This window comes from Scomber japonicus, chromosome 11, assembly GCF_027409825.1.
Source record: "Scomber japonicus isolate fScoJap1 chromosome 11, fScoJap1.pri, whole genome shotgun sequence".
In the NCBI taxonomy this organism is placed as follows: Eukaryota; Metazoa; Chordata; class Actinopteri; order Scombriformes; family Scombridae; genus Scomber; species Scomber japonicus.
In genome coordinates this window covers 22,636,571-22,656,643 of record NC_070588.1, presented here as the reverse complement: position 1 = coordinate 22,656,643, position 20,073 = coordinate 22,636,571, and the positions used below count along the sequence as shown (strand labels likewise).

The window sequence follows — 20,073 nt, the reverse complement described above, 5'->3', positions numbered from 1 at the left end:
ACATTGACAGTGCTGCGGTATTGTTCTTGACAGTAGAAAATGATGTGAATAGCTTTGCTTGTCACTGTTGTGAAACTATTAATAGATCTGTAATTATGGTGGGCAAATTGTTGATTTTTTTTTTCCTCTGTGGTATTTGATATGCTCAGCACAATGAGGAGATGAATTAGGACTAATAAACAGGTCTCATGATTCTGTCTCTAATTGGAGGATCATTATATCTCTTCCAGAGAGATGCCCACAGCTAAAGCCTTTAACAGCACTATTTCAAACAGGACACAAAAAGGCCTTAATGAATACTCCAGTGACTTCGCACCATCTCTCACAAAGGGAAGCACATTTTCTGTTTTTATCTTACACATAGTTTCCTGTAATTTTTGGATTGAGGTGCAAGATCAACACAGCTTCCCTTCCCTTCCCTTGGAAATCACAATAATTATACAGAGGTTGTATTTAGGTTAAAGAACAGATCCTTTGAAAATATGTGAGAACCCTAAGCAGACTGTGGCAACCTACTACATAGGAAAACTGACATATGTGTGAGTGTGTGTGCACGCATGTGTGTATGGGAGGGTGCTGAATATTTCTCTTTTTAATAAAGATATTTCTAGAATCTATTTTCAAATGTTTTACAATGTCCTCATGCATTACCATTACAAAACAATAACGAAAGTAAGGAGAGCAAATGTAATGCATGCTCAGGGAATGTGTTAAAATCTCTGGGTGCCATTTGCTCCCATCAGTGTAGCTGATAGAGTCATTAGAGAGCTGCGGCGGCTCGGCTCTGGGGTCTCTCTCCTGTAAATGGCCCTGCTGGATGGGTGAACAACCTTCATATGGCTCCGTGGCCTCAGAGCACTTCACTAAAGCTAATAGGTCATGGTTGTAGAGATGGGTGACAAAAGCATGAGTGTTAACAATGGATAATGTGAGAATGGATTGCAGTTATCTAGTGCTTTCTGTGCCTCACAATTCAAAGTGTTTGACATTGCATCAAGTGAATTTTCAACGTCTAAGTCACATTGTTTTTTTCCTTACTGCAATGACAGCAAGGTTTGGGGTTTTACACATATGACCTCCATGCTAATGGAGGAGTCTCTTCTTTATCTATTAGTGACCAACGTGATCACCCTTGGACAGCTAGAAAACCAAAAGTGCTGAAATCATCTAAATGATGAGCTGAAGGATCTGTGGGTTTTTGCATATCACACCTCTTCTATGGCTTTAAGAAAAAAAGGTGAAAGAGGTCAGCTCAATATGCATATAATTTGGCATTACATTCAAAGTTTGGGTTTTAAGCTTCTTGATGAAAGACAGCTATGAATAAATGTAATCTTTTCTTTCACATTTGGTCATTTGCTGAGGGCTTGGAAAAAGTCTTTGTATGGTATGCTCGTTTGCTATTATTATTCCTTATTACTGTTCCTGGGGAGTCATTGTCCTTCTGAAACACCAAATTATTGAACAATGTCACTGATTTCAGATATTCATTTATGAACGTATAGTATTTATCACTCATTTGCATTATCCAACATACCATTACTAAACAATAATGTACTGCTGTACAGTTTGTTATGGATGAATGAATCAGAAAAGTTAAGGCCACACTGGAGAGGAACTTATTTGTTGAGCAAGGGAAAATACAGCGAGACGAGGGCAGCCTGTCAAAGGACTGAACGCCATTCATCTGCTAACCTGTTCAAGGTGTGCCTGGTTGATGTCCTCCTCCTTTGGTGGGGAACATATGTCCACAGCAGCTGTGCCACCGTGAATAGGCCGTGATTGTGTGCTAGCTAACTGCATTCCTGGGAGCCAGGCCAAGTCTGAGTGGAGTGAGCTGTCCCATTTTTGATACAAACGTTTCCTACATTCCACCTGATTTACATATCTGTTTTTCCACGGAATGAGTGGCTGTTCACTCTGGCCAAAATAGCATCTAACTTCCAACATCTTGTTTTTTTTTTTTGGTTTTGTTATTTCCCTCTTTTTCAGAGCAGAGACGCCGAGACATATATTTTAGATAAAGTGCTTTATGGCGAGTAACTTGGACAGCTGTGTTACTGTATATTCCCTGTGACACAGTTTCAGGAACAGTATAGGTCCTATGACTCTTTTTCTAATTATGTTTGATGGAAGTTTGATACACCCTCTATAGTCCAGACAGGCAAAGCTATTTCTGTTCAAGTTGAGTGAAAACGAAAGACGGAAACAGCTATAGCTCTAAAATAAAAGAGAAAGCATAATAACAAGATTATTCTCTCCCCAACCTTAAGCAAACAAGACTCATGCTGTGTCCTAATTCCATATTGTAAATACATATACCAAATCTGTACAGTACTATCAAGCAGTAATTTTAGTGTAGTTTTTGCAGTTAAAAAAGAAAAGAAAAAAGAACATCAGTTAAGCATTTGATACTACCAGGAAATGATACATTAATTAAATTGCAAGGCACTCCTAATTAAACTTTCCAAGTAAGAAGCAAAACATCTTCCTTATGATTTGATATTTATTTTTGTTTTCCAATTCCTTTCTGGAGCTTTTTCATCACCACCGACAACATTTGTGTTTGTTTTTTCCTGTCGCTCCCCCATTTCTTCTGTGCAGTGCATTGGGAGACAATAGTGACTACTGTCTTGTTTGACCATATATCGTGTTGTTGCTTTTCCAATATAAACACACAATATACTCAGAACCTGCTACGGTGTATTATGTAGTAAAGATTTGATATATGCTTTAGACAGGGTTGGGAGGGTAACTTTAAAAATGTATTCTGATACAGTTACTAGATACCTGTTTAATTAAAAAATGTAATCAGTAATGTAATCCAAGTACCACAATATTAAAGTAATATAACTTGATTACTTTCCATTACTTTAGATTTACTGCAATACCAAATATGCAATAATAAAAACATAATACATACATTTAGTGCAAAGTTGGCCCTTTTCTATGCAACTTAGACTTGTTTCAAAGACCAGTGCAAATTGCCACAAGCAGTTGGGGTGTAGATATTAGTGTGCTCTGAGAGTTGCGGTATCATCCTCTACTCTGACCATCATGGATCAGCGAGTTAATTTTCTCTCTTGTTTCTGCTCTGTTTAGTTTGGGACTTTAACAGTACATGATAGTATATCTTTTTTTATTGTAAAATGTGTTTTAAAATTGTAATCCTGCTAAATAATCCCATGTTTTACTAAATGTACCTGTAATCTAATTACGTCTTTTTTCTGTAACTCAGTACAGTTACTTTTTTATCCTAATTACGTAACGCTGTTATATGTATTCTGTTACTCCCCAATCCGAGACCCGCCATAGCTGCAAATAAAAGTAACGCTGCAAACAAAAACAAACGCTGCTGCATATAAAAGAAACGCTTCAAATAAAAAGACACACCGCAGCAAACAAAAAAAACGCTGCAAATAAAAACAAACGCCGCTGCAAATAAAAGAAACACCGCAGCAAACAAAAAAAAACACCGCAGCATATAATAAAAAAAACGATGCAAATAAAAAAAGACACAACGGAAGTGGATTACCGGCGACTGTTTTTGCCGAAACACCGGAAGAAGTTGTTGCTTGTACGTGTAGGTCAGGAAAAAACGTAAAAGGGACCGTATATGGTTTGTTATTTGTGTTATTACGTTACGTGTTGGACTAAATACATGGACATATTGAGGAAAGTATTTCGATGTTATGGAAACGGATTTCATATTTCACAAGAATGGATACTTGGCGAGCTGTACAGAAAGTCCTGAGTCATAAGATGATCGTTGTGGATAAAGGGAAGACTTTGAAGGTATGTAGAGATTATAGCTGTTTTTACTTTAGCTGAGTGGCTGAATACTATTACGGCTGTGAGCAACCAATATAATTCGTGAGTGGTCTTGAATGAATCAGGGCAACCTATACTTTCTAACAATGTACGGCATGAATAAATATGTTTAAGGGTTGGTGTTTAAAACATTCACAGGACTTGTGGCTACCTCCCAACCTACGACCCGTCCCGTAGGCGGAACAGCGTGTTTTAAGTGTCTGCAGTTCCGATCCTCATCCCCATGTTGGCTGAAACAGACAAGTCACCCTCAAACACTACCATTTTCACTTACTTTCTAGTTCGTTTTCCAATTCGTAGTCCTGTTGTTGTTGTTTCTTCTTCCGGTGTTTCGGCAAAAACAGTCCCCGGTAATCCACTTCCGTCGTGTCTTTTTTTATTTGCATCGGTTTTTTTTATTATATGCTGCGGTGTTTTTTTTTTTGTTTGCTGCGGTGTTTCTTTTATTTGCAGCGTTTTTTTTTGTTTGCTGCGGTGTGTCTTTTTATTTGCAGCGTTTCTTTTATTTGCAGCAGCGTTTCTTTTTATGTGCAGCAGCGTTTGTTTTTGTTTGCAGCGTTACTTTTATTTGCAGCTATGGCGGGTCTCGGCCACCATACCCAATCATGCGGTTAGACTAGTTACGTTAGCTGCTCTGTTAGCTGTACTAATATAAATATGGACATAGTCACCGTGACGTTACCCATTGATTTTTGGACTGCTGTTTTAAAGCATGTTTTGAAGGCTTGAGTCTAACTATTCGACTGTCGCCAATCTGAATTTTTGGAGCCAAAAGTCACCATACTTGCACCGAGACTGTAGAGCTCACACTAGCGCCAGCCGCTAGCTTGACTAGCAGGGTGCATTGAAAGCCTATGGTAAACTGTAATAATGCTAATGGTAATTTTCACTGGTGTAAAACAGGCATTAAACCATAACAAGAAACAAACTTACCGGAAATACTAAACTGTCGACTCCTTAGAAGATCTTTAGTACAACCAAATGTTCGATAACACTTTTTAGACGACCAACATGTTACAATTAACTTTAATGAACTGAAACCACACTGTGAAATAGCAGATGCTACGCCTATATTCTGTCAGTCTGAGTATACCCTTCTCCTTCTTTACACTCTATTTTACTTTAAATAGGACTATCATTTATACTGCATTGAAGAAGATTGACCTACCCATTTTCCCCTCATAGAATATTATGAAAATAGAATAATGATGAGTTTCTAGGCCTGGTGGATCTCTCTCTCAACATTTTTAATTACCTTATTAATAGCATTTTAACCTAAACAAAAAAATGTGTAAAAATGTAACAAAGGTAAGGCTTTAATTTATTTTGAGTGTGTGGTATTCCTGTTTTTTTATATTTGTTGTGTTCAACATTGTTTTATTGTTTAGTGTGTTGACATGCACTACAGTACCTACAGTTGAGGATTTTGGGCATTGCATATTCATATTTGTTTTTAAGTTATAGCCTATTGACCTGACGATGGCGCTAGATGAAAAATTAAGGTATGAGGGGAACATGAATGCAACATTTTGTGGTAGTCAATCCAGTAGTTCTCACAAAACTAAAAACTGCATGGTGGCACTAGAGTAAAATCAACACATACATTGTCTGGGGACTGTGAATGCCCATAGCAAATTTAATAACAGTACATTCTTATATTTGTTAAAATATTTCAGTCTGAACCAAAGCAGTGGACAGACCAAAAAAACTATGTTGTCATCTCTGTAGACACACCTGTAGTGAGGCAAAAAGACACATGTTAAGTTCTATGTTATACTTTTATCATACAGAATCATGTTTCTCGAGTACCAAGTTGGTTTTGTAACTTTTAAGCTTTCAGGTATGTAATAATTTGTAGTTAGGCTATATTTACAAACAGTGCACCTGTGAAAGCTCATATAGGTCATCCCTTGATAAAGTAAGTGTCTAGGATGTTAGCTACAATACTTACATGACTTGATGACGTCAAACAATTTGATGAAATTAACCGGAGACAGGCAGTATTTTATCCTTGAAGGCAAACGTTATTTTCAAATATGGCATTCATCCTTTGTACAATAAACTCAAACACCTGCAATTGTTATCAGACACTTACACAGGAAAACAGGGCCTGTAAAGGCAATCTAAATGTAAACATTAAAAGGCAGTTGCGAAATGGAAATCTCATTTCTGCACGGGCTGATGTCTGATCACAAACAAACAATAGACATCTGCAATATTTCTACGTCCTATCACCGACCTCCATCCCGTGAGGAACAAGGTCAACAGAAGAACTCTGAATGGGATGGTGGTCCCAAAATAACAATCCCAAGCACCAACACCCTCCTTCTCTCTTAAACAACACAATCACACAATCAAAGCCCCGCTGCCTTTCCCTCATTGTTTAATTTCTGGTGGCTATCTTAGATATCTCTGTGGCTGTTCTTATCTTTGACCTTCAGCTTGTTGCTTTGTCGTCACCCCCGCAAAAAAAACCCACCCGCCCACCCACCTACCTGCTCCCACCCCCCACACCAGTGTGCTGCGACCTTCAGAGGGGTGTCATTACTCCCTGACCCATTTGACGATCCCCTCATGTGGAATGTGCATATGCCGAATCGCTGCAGATCTGCACAGTATGGGGTGAGGTGAAGTACTTACAGAAATATGACTTGACACGCTTTATCAAATGGGGAAAGATGAAGACGAAACAGCTGCTGGTGCTGTCGTAAGCAATCTGGCCGTGATTGAATAAAAGTGTCAGGAAAAGGGCCGCTTGATGGTCTTTTGTTCTCCCCCATCCAGCTTGATGTTAGTTTGAGCTGTCAGGAGGGAATCACAGCTGGGTGATTTATCAATACTTGGAGTGACCTTGCAGCCACACTGCTGTATGTGTGTTGTGTACGTGTGTGTGTGTGTGTACGTACGTGTGTGTGTGCACATGTGCGTATATGTTGTGTATTTGTGTGTGGCTCTCGTGGATTAAAAAGAGACAAAGTGGAATATTTTCAAAATAGTTGGCACACGTAGACAAAGACTTGGCTTGACTTGGAACAAAATTCTCTCTTCTCTTAGACACAGTAAGTGGATTGTTCTGCCAGCTCGATAAAGCTATTTTTCCAACATCAGAGCACTCAAAGTACCACCAGTAAATGTTTGGGAAAAGTGTATCCCTTTTAACCAACGCTGCTTTTGAACAGCTTTTTTCCCTAAATCTCTTGACCATTTTTTTTCCCCCTAACCTGTCCATGCCGGCTCTTCACCTCGCTACTTTCTTTGAGACGTACTTGGACAGCCTGTTTTTTCGCAGCAGCCATTGACTGTCTCTGTTGTGATTAAGCAGATGTTTTATTGCAGACTGGAACAGTCATTACTGCCATAAACCCATCTGTGGAATTGCTTTTTATGCAAATTTACAAAGCATCTGCATAAATAAAGTTCTAATTAATACCTTTCTGCAAACCTCTGCGCTCTTTGATTCCTAAGTGTTCTTAATTGTGTACAAGCAGGTAGAAAGTACAAATCAATGCTCACAACATGAGACGGTTTTGTTCTCCGTGTACACCAGTTGTGATGTTGAACACTTTTGAGCTGCATAAATTACAAACTGAATGTTGTTGGCAATATTTTACAGGTTTATAGATTTTTTTTTTTTTTTTTTTTTGAAAGCGCACCACTCAGCTGTTTATTTAAAGATACAGCATATTTATACATAGTTAGATTTTGACAGCCCAGCATGGTTAATTATCGGCATATCTTTGATTAAGAATCAGCTAAGAACAATTTCAATCAAGGGTAACATTTATGTAAAGTTGCAGCGAGTTGCATTTTGAGCTCCTGTTGTCGGTTACAAGGGAAATAAAACAAAATCTGCTGCTACCGGTTGATTGGGAACTACTGAAGAGTAAAGTTTCCCTGAGAACATTAAGGCTGCTTTGTTGTGAGGGTGCCAATGGAAGCTCATTAATTTCCCCAGGTTTTTAATGGGGGAGTGTTGAACATGTGGCAAGAGTTGTCTTGGTGGGACCCTTATGAGTTGCACCTCTGCTGTTGAAGGAATGCCATGCTTTTTTAATTGTAAAGGTGTCCCTTTGCTAAGTAATCAAGCACATTTCATTGTTTGGGAAATTGTACATAACGGATCTATGCACTGTAATTCATGATTTACTTTGAATTCTTATGATGTCACTTTTAAAATGCCAGTCAGTTCTTTGTGCTGCAAATGGACAATTTCCTGTTTTTTTGACTCTCAAATAATGTCATAATTATTTTTCTGCTTACGTTCCCCTGCGCTTATGATCTCCGCAAAGCTCTTCATCATAATGAACGGTGTAGCTTTGGTAAGGGTGCTCTTGTATCCCCAAAGTACAGTAGCCTAAATATAAAAGCCAAAAAAGGCATTTAGAGTGATCATAAACTCACATTACCTTTTTGAAATCTGAAGAAGAAATTGTACAGAAAATACGTTTTGTGAATAAAGAAAGACTTTGTTAATGATTAAAGGAGGCATCTGAGCCATGAGTGAGGAGGAGGAGGAGGAGGAGGGGTGGTGGTGGTGGGGGTGCAGTCAGTGAGGTCAGGGGGAAAATGAAGAATGGCTTCAAAAAGAGTGTTGGGATGAATGCAAGGCGTTTAACTTTTCTGTTTCTAAAGGATATGAATGTCCTAGTTGCTTGTGCATAATGTTTCTTTTAAGTGTTGAACCACAGACCATGTTGAGTTTACTCACTAGGTGGCAGTGTCTCATTTTAAACACATTAACGCTGTGTTATAAGTGATTAACTGAATGTGACTGAGCACTGGATGAGAGAAAGATTATATTGTACTGTATTGGAGTCATTCATTTCATTATCTTGAAGAAAGCTCTCTGGTTTAAAAAAAAAAAAAAAGGTGAAGATACTCTGAAAGCGGACAATCTGCTTTCATCAGTGTTGCAACAGAGCCAGGATTTCTTATACAGCATAAAACACAAACCGGTTTTGCTACTCAGTCTCTCTCTCATCAGCTAGTGAGATCTAGCAACTTTTAGCATAATGAATTTAGCAGGAATGCCTTCTCTACACAGTCCATCAGGCCTGCCATCTAGGAGATTAAATTATGTCTGTAAGCATTAAAGCTTTGATGCTGTATTTGGGCGGCCTGCATGCATCCATTTGCAAAATTCTATATAACAAAATTAAAAACATGGACACCTATGGAAAATGGCTTGGCACTAGCACTTAAACCCAACCACTCCAAACAGTCTGCTGACTAATGCATTTCTAATCATTTCTGTGATCAATGTTAGCTACTGTGCAATAAGATTAATCAGCCATATGCAAAGCAAGGATCACCTTGAACAAGGCAAGAAGAAAGAAAAAAGGGAGATAAAAGGACTGAAAGAAAGTGTCTTCACAGTTATGTATGATAAGCGCACTGTACAGAAATAAGGCACACCTGCATTATTCACGTTTTTCATGCCGCTGGTTTGTGTGTGTGTGTGTGTGTGTGTGTGTGTGTGTGTCTGTGTGTGTTTGAACTGTTGTGCTCGCCTCAGCTGTGCTTTGGCATCTGCGCGTGGCCATCTCACTGCTGAATAGCTGCCTGATTATTCCAAATCTAAGGGAATATTCAAACAAGGCCAATAATGCATTCTTCCATATGATTCTCCAGAGCTAGGACAGCTGTTCAGCAGCTTTCAATGCCACGTTCAGAAAGGGACAGATTTCTCTGCTCAATTAATAGGCCCCATTAAAATACGGGAGAAGTTTAGACAAATGAAGCAGAGATTCAGTCCATTGAATGGAGGCTACAAAATAAACAATCTCATATATGTAGCAGATAAATAGCTACACTAAATACCTACTGAGTGATTGGGAAATTAATATTTAACTTCATAATCAATAGCCACACAATGTTTCAATAGTGGTGTAGGCAAACTGAGCTGATGTATTGAAACATGCCTCTGAAAGCACACAAAGCCTGCACTATATGAGAAGTGTCATTTACATTTCTGGACAATAACTGTCAGTAACTTTGTCACAAGTGCAGTTGTCCAAATCAAACAGATTACAACCCGGGTCAATTTCACAAACCTGTCCAACAAAATGATAAAACTTTAATGACAAGAATTTGTCAGCTGTATCAGACAGGAGGAATTACTGGAGGTCAGTGTCTCTTTGTTCGCTTCAATTTGGCCACACAGTGATTTGAGAATGCAGAGTGGAGCTGCTATGCCGCTGCCTTGTAAAGTTTCAACTGGCAGATGAATTCTTTCAGTCTGGCTTTCCCCCCGTCTCCCTCTCGCTTTAGAACAACGGAGAGGTTGTCTGTCCAAGGGCGCACCTGTAAGGTGCAGACCCTCGACAGGCTTACCTCAGTGGCCTCTCCTGCTGTACTCAAAAGGCAATTATTCCTCCCAGAAGATAGAGCACTGTCAACTTCAAACAGAGTACATTCTTTAGGCAGATTAGACTAAAATTATGTTTTATTATTTGGGCCCTGAAGAATGAATTGGACTCTATTTGGTCGTCTTTGTGGTGAAATCCAAGACAGTTTAAATGGCAGAGGTATGTTTGGAGTCAGGGTAATACTCTGGTGTCTTTATGAAAGGGCAACAGAGAGGATCAGATTAGAAGCTGAACAGCGAGGGTCTTTCAGAGCGGCTGTGCTATCATCTCTTGTCTTCTTGTCCGTGCCTGTAGAGAGGTTAAATTAAATGGCTGTAATAAATGTTTTGGTCTTGCTGATGTGGTATGGCTGGCTATCAAACGAAAACACTGTGGAGACACGGCATGGTGGAAGATCAGAGAGAGTAACAAATGGAGGGTGGGAGAACTATGTCAGCACATTACCAACATTAGAAACGGACTTGTTTTCACTTAAACCTCAATTATAATGGTGGCTCCAGAAACAATTATATTGATGAATGCTTTCTAAGTTACTGTAATTAAATTATTCCATTTAATTAACGAATTATATTGAATTTCTCCCCAGAGGACGGCATTAGCCTCATCTGCTGTTTTACAAACAGGAGTACTCTAATGTTGTGTGCTATGGAAATGATTACTAATGCCTAATGAAATGGTGTCAGATCAGATAAATGCTGAACAGAGTCAACAAGCCAGGCTTGTAACACAGCCAAACTTGAGATGAAATAATAAAGCCAAAGAAGAAATTATTGATTGTATTTTTTCAAGGGCAGGCTTTGTAAAGCTGACATCAAATGCATTATAATTCAGAGTGCCTACTCTAGGTTATAAAGAGAATATATGAAGCCAAACAAAATGTCTATTAAATAGGCTTTTTTTAAAACAACAACTAAGAAAACCTTGTATCAATAAATACATCAAGATTTTTTATGATCAAAATAATTTGTGACTTTTAATTAATTTGTTTATTATCAAAATCATATTTGGACATTCTTTATCTAAAAATCATAATATGATTTCATAAAAAGTGTATTTATAGCATAAAATAACATCCAACTGCTGTTTGTACTCACAAACTAGAAGGTAATTATACTTGATATAAAACTGGACTGCATTGACAGACTTTATGGTTCAGCAGTACAAAGATTCAGTTCTTAAATGCACAAATAAAGTTCAACTGCAGCTGACCATTGCCCTCTGGTGGGAGTGCCAAGCACCTGCTCAAAGAAATACTAAATATAGAGCATACTGTAATTAAGATTTGTTTGTATTTCCTGTGTTACATTTACAGATAGCTGAAGTGTTTAAACGTATTCACAGAGATGAGATATCTGAACACAAATACACACTATTAGTCATATCCGTTTCAAACACAAAACACCAAATGATTTGATCTGCTAATTGAAAGTTACTTTACCCTAAAAAAACCCCACAGTGCTTACAGTAGCAATGTGCTGCATGTGTTTATTGTCCAATCCCCTCTCGGCTTGGCCATATTAGTCCATGTGAGAGGAGAGAGGAGTTGTGATGCTGTAAGCACATACCGTGCATTCTCTCTCCTCCGCTGTGCAGTTGTTGGGCATATTGTGAGGTTTTAATACGGGGGATATGGAGGAGGGCTCGGCTCACATTCGCTGTACAGAAAGAGCTACAGCCAAGAATGACAGTTGCTCCTCTTGGAGCTGAGACGTCCACGGATTTAAATTGCACTTTGAAAGGTCAGCACATGACAGGCAATCAGTCAGCTCCTAATTGGATGATCAGCAGACATTTAAATATATTCAAGTTTTTTTTTCTTTTTATTGCATCTGGAAAATTTGATGTATGAATGTTTTCTTGGTGAAAACTTATTCTGATAATAATTTAAGGGAATCCAAATGGTAACATTCTGATATCTAGGGTCATTGATAATAATGTAAACCCAAAATATGAATTAAGAAATAGAATAAAACTATTGTTTTTTTATTTATAAAGCAGAAAAGTTAGATTTCTTTACAGTTAAACAAGAATTATACACTGACAGGAGGTTAAATATATGTATAAAATCAAAATGATAAAATCTGATTATTTAAACAAATACAACATGTAGTCATTTGTGATCAAATTTAGTTTCAGAGACAGATGTATAAAAATGTTCCATGAAGTTTCACAGCTGAGGGACCTGGATAAAAAAGGGCCCGCTCACACTCATAAACCCTGGCAGCATGTTCAGAGTGGATGTGACATTTTTGTGTAAAAATGGTCACATTTTGCACACTATATCACCAGTTTTCTCAGTATTTTGTGAAGTTTCACACACAACCTTATCTAACCTCAGAGATACACGTGCTTCAGTCATGTCCAGTCAAGCCTGCATTAGGTGTGGTTACAATATTTGTATAATGGAGCAATAATTGCCACATCCATGCCAGCCTTGTGACATACCTGTGCATCCTGTTTCAGCCTGTTGAACTGGCACTACACCATTGACATGGAGTAATACTGCATACACCTGTGTGGGAAAGAAACAAAACCCTGACAAGTCAATTCTGTTTTGTTAAGCTGAGGTATAATACTGCTGTCAATGTGATCTCAAGAGGGCGGGAGGTTGGCTCACTCATTCTTTTTCATTGCTGAGCCAAATATCTAGAGTATACCCAAGGATGTAAAGACCAAATAAAGCCAGATAAAAACATCATATGTCAAAGTTCTTACAAGGTCAAAACAAAAAGGTAAGCAGGCAGTAAAAATAGCCCCAATATGTATGTAGTTTGATTTGCTTAACGATTAATTTAATGTAGGACAAAGCAAAGGCAACTGCAGACAAGTTCAGCACAGATCATCATGGCTGAATGACAGTATGACACACAATGTGTTTGAATGAAATGCTGAGCTATTTTGATGGAAACATCCGCTGCCAGTGTATGTGTGCAGGCTTCACTGCTGGCTCAGGAATGTTGGCATCAAGTATGCAGTCCTGACAGACAGCTGCACTGCAGTGGCGTTTTTAACATGCCAGACCAGGACCCAAGCGTGCTGAAGGCTCTAAAAAAAATCAAAAAGTGCATCAATAATGAAAGAAAAATTATACTAGCCAGATTTGCCATGGTGCAAGGTGAGAAACAGAGACACAATCAGTTAAGTTCATCTTTCCAAAGAGATCCTTATAGGTCATATATTTATTTATTTATTTTTCTTGTAAGTTTCGGTATGACTAATTTAAACTGACTGATCATGTTAAAGTTCAAGAAGACACATGGCCTGGTCGACATGACCCTGCAGTAGTGCACTGGTTACACCAATGACTCACTTTTTTTCCCTTTTTTTTTTTTGGAGTCTGTGAATACACCATAAACTGATCTTATTTGCACACAAACACCTTCATCTTCCCCAATTGCTTCTTCATCCCCTCTCCCCTCAGCCATTTCATCTCATCACACAACCACAGTATTCATTACACTAGGTGTATCCGGATCGCCTGCTTGTCCTGTTTATTTTGTACATGTTCAGCCCCGCCCTGCAGACGCGCTGATATCACGCAGTTGCGTAATTTGACAAGCCAGCGCAAAATTGGGAGAATGAGCGTTTGACAGCTGCCTCTTTGCTCGTACAGATTGTTTCGAAACAAAACAATACCTATGCTTCATTTATTTTTGTAGAGATTGGTACCGTAGCTCCGCTTTTATGGCCGCTGCCGTGAGGAATAATGTTTGGGTTGCCCCGGGGCAGGACGCGCAGTTTCTCCATAAAACCGCACCACTGACAGCCGACGGTCTGAGAGGTGAAGATCATGGACAAGTGCTCTGCAACACGAGGGATGCCATCCCACAAACTTCTTCTTTCCAATGCAACAATCTGGTAGGAGATTTATTTATTTTTTTCCTCCTCTTTTGCGTTTGTCAGAGCATCACAGTGTTTACTGATGCCCTCATGGTGTGCCGTAGCAAGATGTTGCTGATCAAAGCAAAACAGGCTGTTTTCATTAAAGATGTAGGCCTTATATTGAAGGAAGGCCTTGTTATGTTCGTTTGTTATAATATTCACGGCTACTGACCCAACTCGTGACTGAAATCGTGAGCTTTGAATGTCTGTGTTGATGCTGACATTCACTGACCGGGCAGAATCGCACGCCGGGCATGGCTGGGATGTGAAACGTTGCACCCGTCCCCGAAACTTGCGCGGAGGATGCATAGCGCTGCAGAGCAACTGGATGTTCTAATTTCAGCCGTGTATTTCCAAACAGCTTAGGCTGGAGCTTTTCAGAAGGGCGTCTGCTGCTTGTAAGGGGAGGGGGGGGGGCGTCTTTGATGTAGCTGTGTGTGTGTGTGTGTGTGTGTGTGTGTACAAGTGCAGGCCCGAAATGCATCCCCCAAAATTTATTCACACCAGTTAGTTTTGTTATTTTGTCAGTGGTGCGACACTTCAGCATCAGTGGAGGGTGGTGTGTAGGTTTGTGCATGCTTTTTGAATTTGTCAGCTGCTCTTATTTTAGGCTTCTGGAATTAATAGACTATTCTTTATAAAGAGAGTCAGTGAGGCATTTAAAGTCAGTGCTGATTTTGCAGCTTTTGCAGTAACTATTTTTAAAGGAAAATATATGTCAGAATGAGGCTTTTTGAGCTTAAAATCAATTAGTGGGCACCTGTGATTTTCTACTGTATTTGAATGAACCAACACTGACCTGATAATTTCCTTCTCTTGTTTTCAGGGTAAAACAGAGATGGACAGCTACTTGTCTCAGCATGCACAGGATACGATAAATTCCAAAATGTTGTGCAGGGACAATGCTCTGATGCTAGAGCCGCCTTTCACCGAGGACTTTGCCTCCCCTTACAGCGTCAACATGAGCCTGTTCCTTCCTGACGTCACATACCTGCACCCTGGTCTCTGTAGGACTATGAGACAGATCAAAACAGAGCCCTCCCACTCTCTGATGCACCCCACCTGTCAGGGCAACACGGCGCCACCGACACTAACAGAGTACCCAGGGGTTTATAGTACAGCAGATACAGCTAGCGGTAACTTTTTCGTTAAACAGGAAGTGCCAGATTTCCAGGATGTTCCCCTGTTTCAGCTTTTGAACTCTGATTTGGAGCAGATTGTTCACGGGTCACAGCTGAACTCCATCCCCATGGCACCATTAAGTCTTCCTATTGGGAACGTCCACGTAGGCCCAGTGCAGAATAACACAAAGCATGCAAGCGGTTTACAGAATGACTGTTTTTCATTCAATCGACACTTAGGTCATCAGCAAAGACCAACCTACTTACCACCTTCTCCGCCAAATTCTGAGCCTCCAAGTCCAGAAAGGGGGAAGGAGCTCCTTCAAAATCTCTCCCCGCCTCCCTCCTACGAAGCCAGCATTGCGTCTAAGTTAACTTTTCAGACCCATATTCCCATCGATCCAGGACAGACCTCTAGTGTTGCTCCGACCCAAAGCCAAGACCCGAATTCAAGTGCGGGATTAGTCCAAAACACGGGTTCTGTACCAGCACGACTTTCAAGCCTGACACCGGTTCAGACGTCGCCAGGTGTTGGCCCACTTTCACCAGTGTTGGCCCAGTCAGCTCCACTGAAGTACAACCGAAGGAATAATCCTGATCTGGAGAGACGACGGATTCACCACTGCGATGTTCCAGGTGAGTCTTTCCACCAGTCTGCACAGCAAACAAAGTTATCTGCAACACTATAAAGCTGAACTGTTGCTGTTTCAACACCTACTTTATCACACATATTGTATCGATCCTAATGAGCTGTCTTTTTCTTTAGGATGCAAGAAAGTGTACACCAAGTCTTCTCATCTAAAAGCTCACCTACGCACCCATACAGGTAAAACATTTTGAGTTGCACTTTCTTATTTTGGGGTGAAATTGTGATGTTGCCAGGCAGAAGAATGTACTTGGCATGCAGATGCAGTCTGTCTGCTGACAGACCTGGCCCACATCTCACTGCTGTCAAACCACATAAACCCTGCAGCTCTCATAAAGAGGGCAGCGAGAAAGACAGGACACACTCTGATTTATGGCTCATAGTTCAGGCTCATCTCAGCCTTTTCATCATCCAAACTCATTCATTAGTCATTTGTAGGAAATATTCTGTACTTTTAAATAATGTGTCTGTGTCAATTTGCTTTTTTTTTTCTTTTTTTTTTTTTTGCTGAAGGAGAGAAACCGTATCAGTGCTCGTGGGAGGGATGTGAGTGGCGATTCGCTCGATCCGATGAGCTGACTCGCCATTTCAGGAAACACACCGGGGCAAAGCCTTTCCAGTGTGGAGTGTGTAACCGTTGCTTCTCCCGCTCTGACCACCTGGCACTGCACATGAAGAGACACCAGAGCTAGAGACGCCCCACCTGCACGTCAAGTCAATCTTTTTTCTTTTTTTTCTTTTTTTTTGTGAATAAAAAGTAAATGGTACTTACATATCAGCAAACAAACACTATGGATTATTCCACTTCCTCCCCAGTGGAGCTATTCTTAGCAGTGCTGGCCCACAAGTACTTGTTTCTTTTATTGTAAAAAGATTAGATATTGCTGTTGCCTTATTTTATTTCCACTGTATGCCCCAATACTGAGGGGCATTTGCAAAGGTGTCAGTCACATTCATTAGCCAAATGTAATAATGAAATATTCATCTTTTTAAATCTGTATTTTTATTAGGTTTTGTTTTACGGCTAAATACGTGGACAACTTTACAGGAAACAATTTCTTTCTCTCATACTTCTACTCATACTTTAAGTTTTTGTTTGTACAGATCATATCAATACTGTGTCATATGGGCATTCAGTTCATTCACTTAAAAAGCAAACTGACATGCAGTCAGAGCAGAAGTAGATCAAGTGTCGTCATGAACTGGAAGGTCAAAGCATTTGTTGTTTTGGCCTGTAGGTTCAATATGGTGTGTGTGTGTGTGTGTGTGTGTGTGTAATATAAAAAGTGACATAGCAGTTAGTAAAAAGTTGTGGATGTCCCTAAAGACAAAGGAAGAGATTGTGAAGAAGATCAGTGCGGTGCTTATAGTATGACTTTAACACTGCCAGGGTTATCTGTTACTTTCTCAACTTTACTTTCAAATCAAAATAAAATCTAAGTTTACACATGACACTGACAGAAAAGGAAGAGAAGGGGTATATAATATTAATTCTATTAATATTATGAATGTTCTATATCTTTGCTCCTACAGTTTAACAAAGATATGGTCATTATGGAAAGTGTTACATGCCTTTCAGGCAGGTGCAGTAACAGATACATTGCTTTGTTCTCTAGAACAGTATCAGGACTTACTGCATGATTTTATTACATTATTGAAAATGTTTAACTCATTTTTATGGGCTTGTTTTGTCCCATGTGAACTTCAGCGACACAGCAATACGTCATTTTATAGTAGACGGTACAGAAGAGAATGGTGTAACTGCTGAAACTTAATTTACAACAGTTTTGAGTACACAACGTTTTGCCCGTAGGTCAGAGTTATTTTCTCTCTCCTGAAAGTCATGATAGATGAGTCCAGACTTGTTCATCTTGAAATTGTATTGGTTGCAAATCGTGTTTGATATTTTGTTCTGCTCATAACTGGATCACAACGTCATGTCACTGATTATTTGTCTTCATAAGTGATGTCTATGAGTTTGGGATTTTTTTTTTTAGAACTTGGCTGAGCACCTGCCAGTCTGAACATCTGTGTAAGTTTTCTTTTACTACAATCCATGTACTCAAACTCCTTTTTGAAAGTGCCTTTAAATGATTACTTTTCTTATTTGGGGGATGGGAATGATGAATGGAAATCAAAGCTGTCCCCTTGGGACAATGTTCTTTTATCATGTATACACTACTCTGCTAAAATGATTCTGATTGTTGGCTGCCCTTCCTTATTTCCACAATACAGCAATTTCTATTTATGACCAAATTTCTTAATAATTTGAGACTAGCTGAGAAAAATTGATTTTTGGAGTTTCTATATGTTTTTTCAAATGTGTATATTTTGTATCAGCTGTTTTAAGGAGACTTTATTTTTATTGTTTGGCAGAGCCTAAGTAAAGATCAGATTATAGACTAGTCAACACTGTCATCACTTCCTCCAGCCAAGGTAGCAGCTCAGTGGAGTGTGTGCCAGTGAATTATTGCAATAAACACAAATGTTTTGACATGGTTGACACATGGAAGATGTTACAATATTTTGTGTCATAGCTTCATAACATGAGGGTATAGCCTCACAGTGCAAATAAAGGTTTTGTGTTGAAGATTTACTTTGAATGTGTATACTTTTTGAAAACATTTTTTGTTGTCATTAGAAGTAATAAGAAAACCTTTTTTTCTCCACATTAGCTGATTGTGTTTCCATATTTAACATCCCCACTTAAAAATACATTCGGCTTCAGCCATTTTATATGCAATAATGATTTCTCTATTTATTCTGATAGTGGAAATGTTGTCTCTTTTTTGTATTCAATAGCTTGGATGTAAGATTATACAAAGATATACAATTCAAAAACGTTTTCAGATGTCAGAGCTCATTAAGTTGCAGCAGTAATGACAGAGAGTTACATTACACTTGAAAATATTATCATATAAGATGTTTTCAAAATGAGTTATATTTATGTATAAATGCCAGGTAAAGAAGAGAACTGTTCGCAAGCAGGAAATAATAAGAGAACATACAGATAGTTATGTGGAATATTTGTGAAAGGTGACAGCTATATATTTTACACAGTTCAATTGAATACAGGTAAACGCATTTTGTTCCTCCTCACATCTCTCATTGTATCATTCTTGCTGATCAGGTTTTTCTTTAGCTTTTTTGGTTCTTGGAACAACAACGTGTAATTTAACTTCAGTTGGTACACCCTTAATACGGCTTTTCTTATTGACAATTATATGTCATCAAAACAAAACCAGATCTCTTTTTCTAGCAGAGGTGCTGACATTAGGTGCCAAGAGAAGCTATACAAACCAGAGAAGATGTCTGAGCTTGTCTTGAACACAAGGGAACTTCCCTGTGGGGAATGTTATAATATCACTCTTATTTGCTTTTAGCTCCTTTTCACTGTGCTCTGCTTGTACAGTACGGCGTACACAACATAGGTTCCTGTGAGTGATAAATCACGCATGTGATATACTGCACACCAAAATGCTTAGTGGAGTGGGAATTGAAACCTTGTTATTGTAATCATCTGAATCCTTTTCTGGCTGACAGAAACATTCATCCAGAGCCAGTTATAATAGGGGAGTGTACAGGATGTACTGGGTGTTTTCTTTTAAGTGCAACTTGTTCTCAGAAGCTGTATTCACTACAGGCTATGTTAAAACATACCAGGTCTTAAAATACCACTGTCCGTTGGTACTAGATAATAGCAACAAAGCAACATGATATTATGCCAAGGTACATGATGTTTTACTTGGATGTTTAAATATGTGTGGCTGAGGATTTTCAGGAACTAGGGATGTTTCTGTATGTACTGTGTACTGAAACAAGCAAATATATGTGGCTGTCCAAGATTAGTTTTTTCCTCTGCTTGTACTGTAGTGATCAGATGTACTCTGTGTATACGCTACTGTACTGCATGTCAGTTACCATTTAAAGTATCTTCCCTAAGGAGTGCCCTGATTTCTGAATGGTTCAGTTCCAGCCAGGGACCCTTATTGTAGGTCATATCCATCTCTCACTTTCCATGTTTCCTGTCTGCTTGCTCATTGCCTACTATCTAATTAAGGCATAAATGTAAAAAAAAAAATTATCTTTAAAAACGCTCCCTGATATCAAGATTAGGTTTCTGAATACCAGTGAATGGGAGTACAGTGCTCAGATGTCTAAGTGACATCGAAACCACATACCATCCATCTCAGTCATAGATAGCAACCAGCTCCGTACCAGCAAG

General features: G+C 39.1%; 1 protein-coding gene across 1 annotated transcript; it reads left to right on the top strand.

The window, feature by feature from the left end:
* Positions 1-13,883: 13,883 nt before the first annotated feature.
* On the top strand, positions 13,884-16,759 carry klf5b (Kruppel-like factor 5b). Its single transcript, XM_053328834.1, has 4 exons — positions 13,884-14,057; positions 14,908-15,838; positions 15,969-16,028; positions 16,362-16,759. The coding sequence occupies exons 1-4, from the start codon at positions 13,884-13,886 to the stop codon at positions 16,538-16,540; spliced, it is 1,344 nt and encodes a 447-aa protein (XP_053184809.1). The 3' UTR covers positions 16,541-16,759.
* Positions 16,760-20,073: the final 3,314 nt, after the last annotated feature.

Excerpts from the sequence above, each read along its gene's own strand:
- klf5b (XM_053328834.1), top strand. The coding sequence starts at position 13,884 with ATGGCCGCTGCCGTGAGGAATAATGTTTGGGTTGCCCCGGGGCAGGAC. Across the intron at positions 15,839-15,968 it reads TCACCACTGCGATGTTCCAG|GATGCAAGAAAGTGTACACC; the intron begins GTGAGTCTTTCC and ends CTTTTTCTTTAG. Across the intron at positions 16,029-16,361 it reads TCACCTACGCACCCATACAG|GAGAGAAACCGTATCAGTGC; the intron begins GTAAAACATTTT and ends TTTTTGCTGAAG.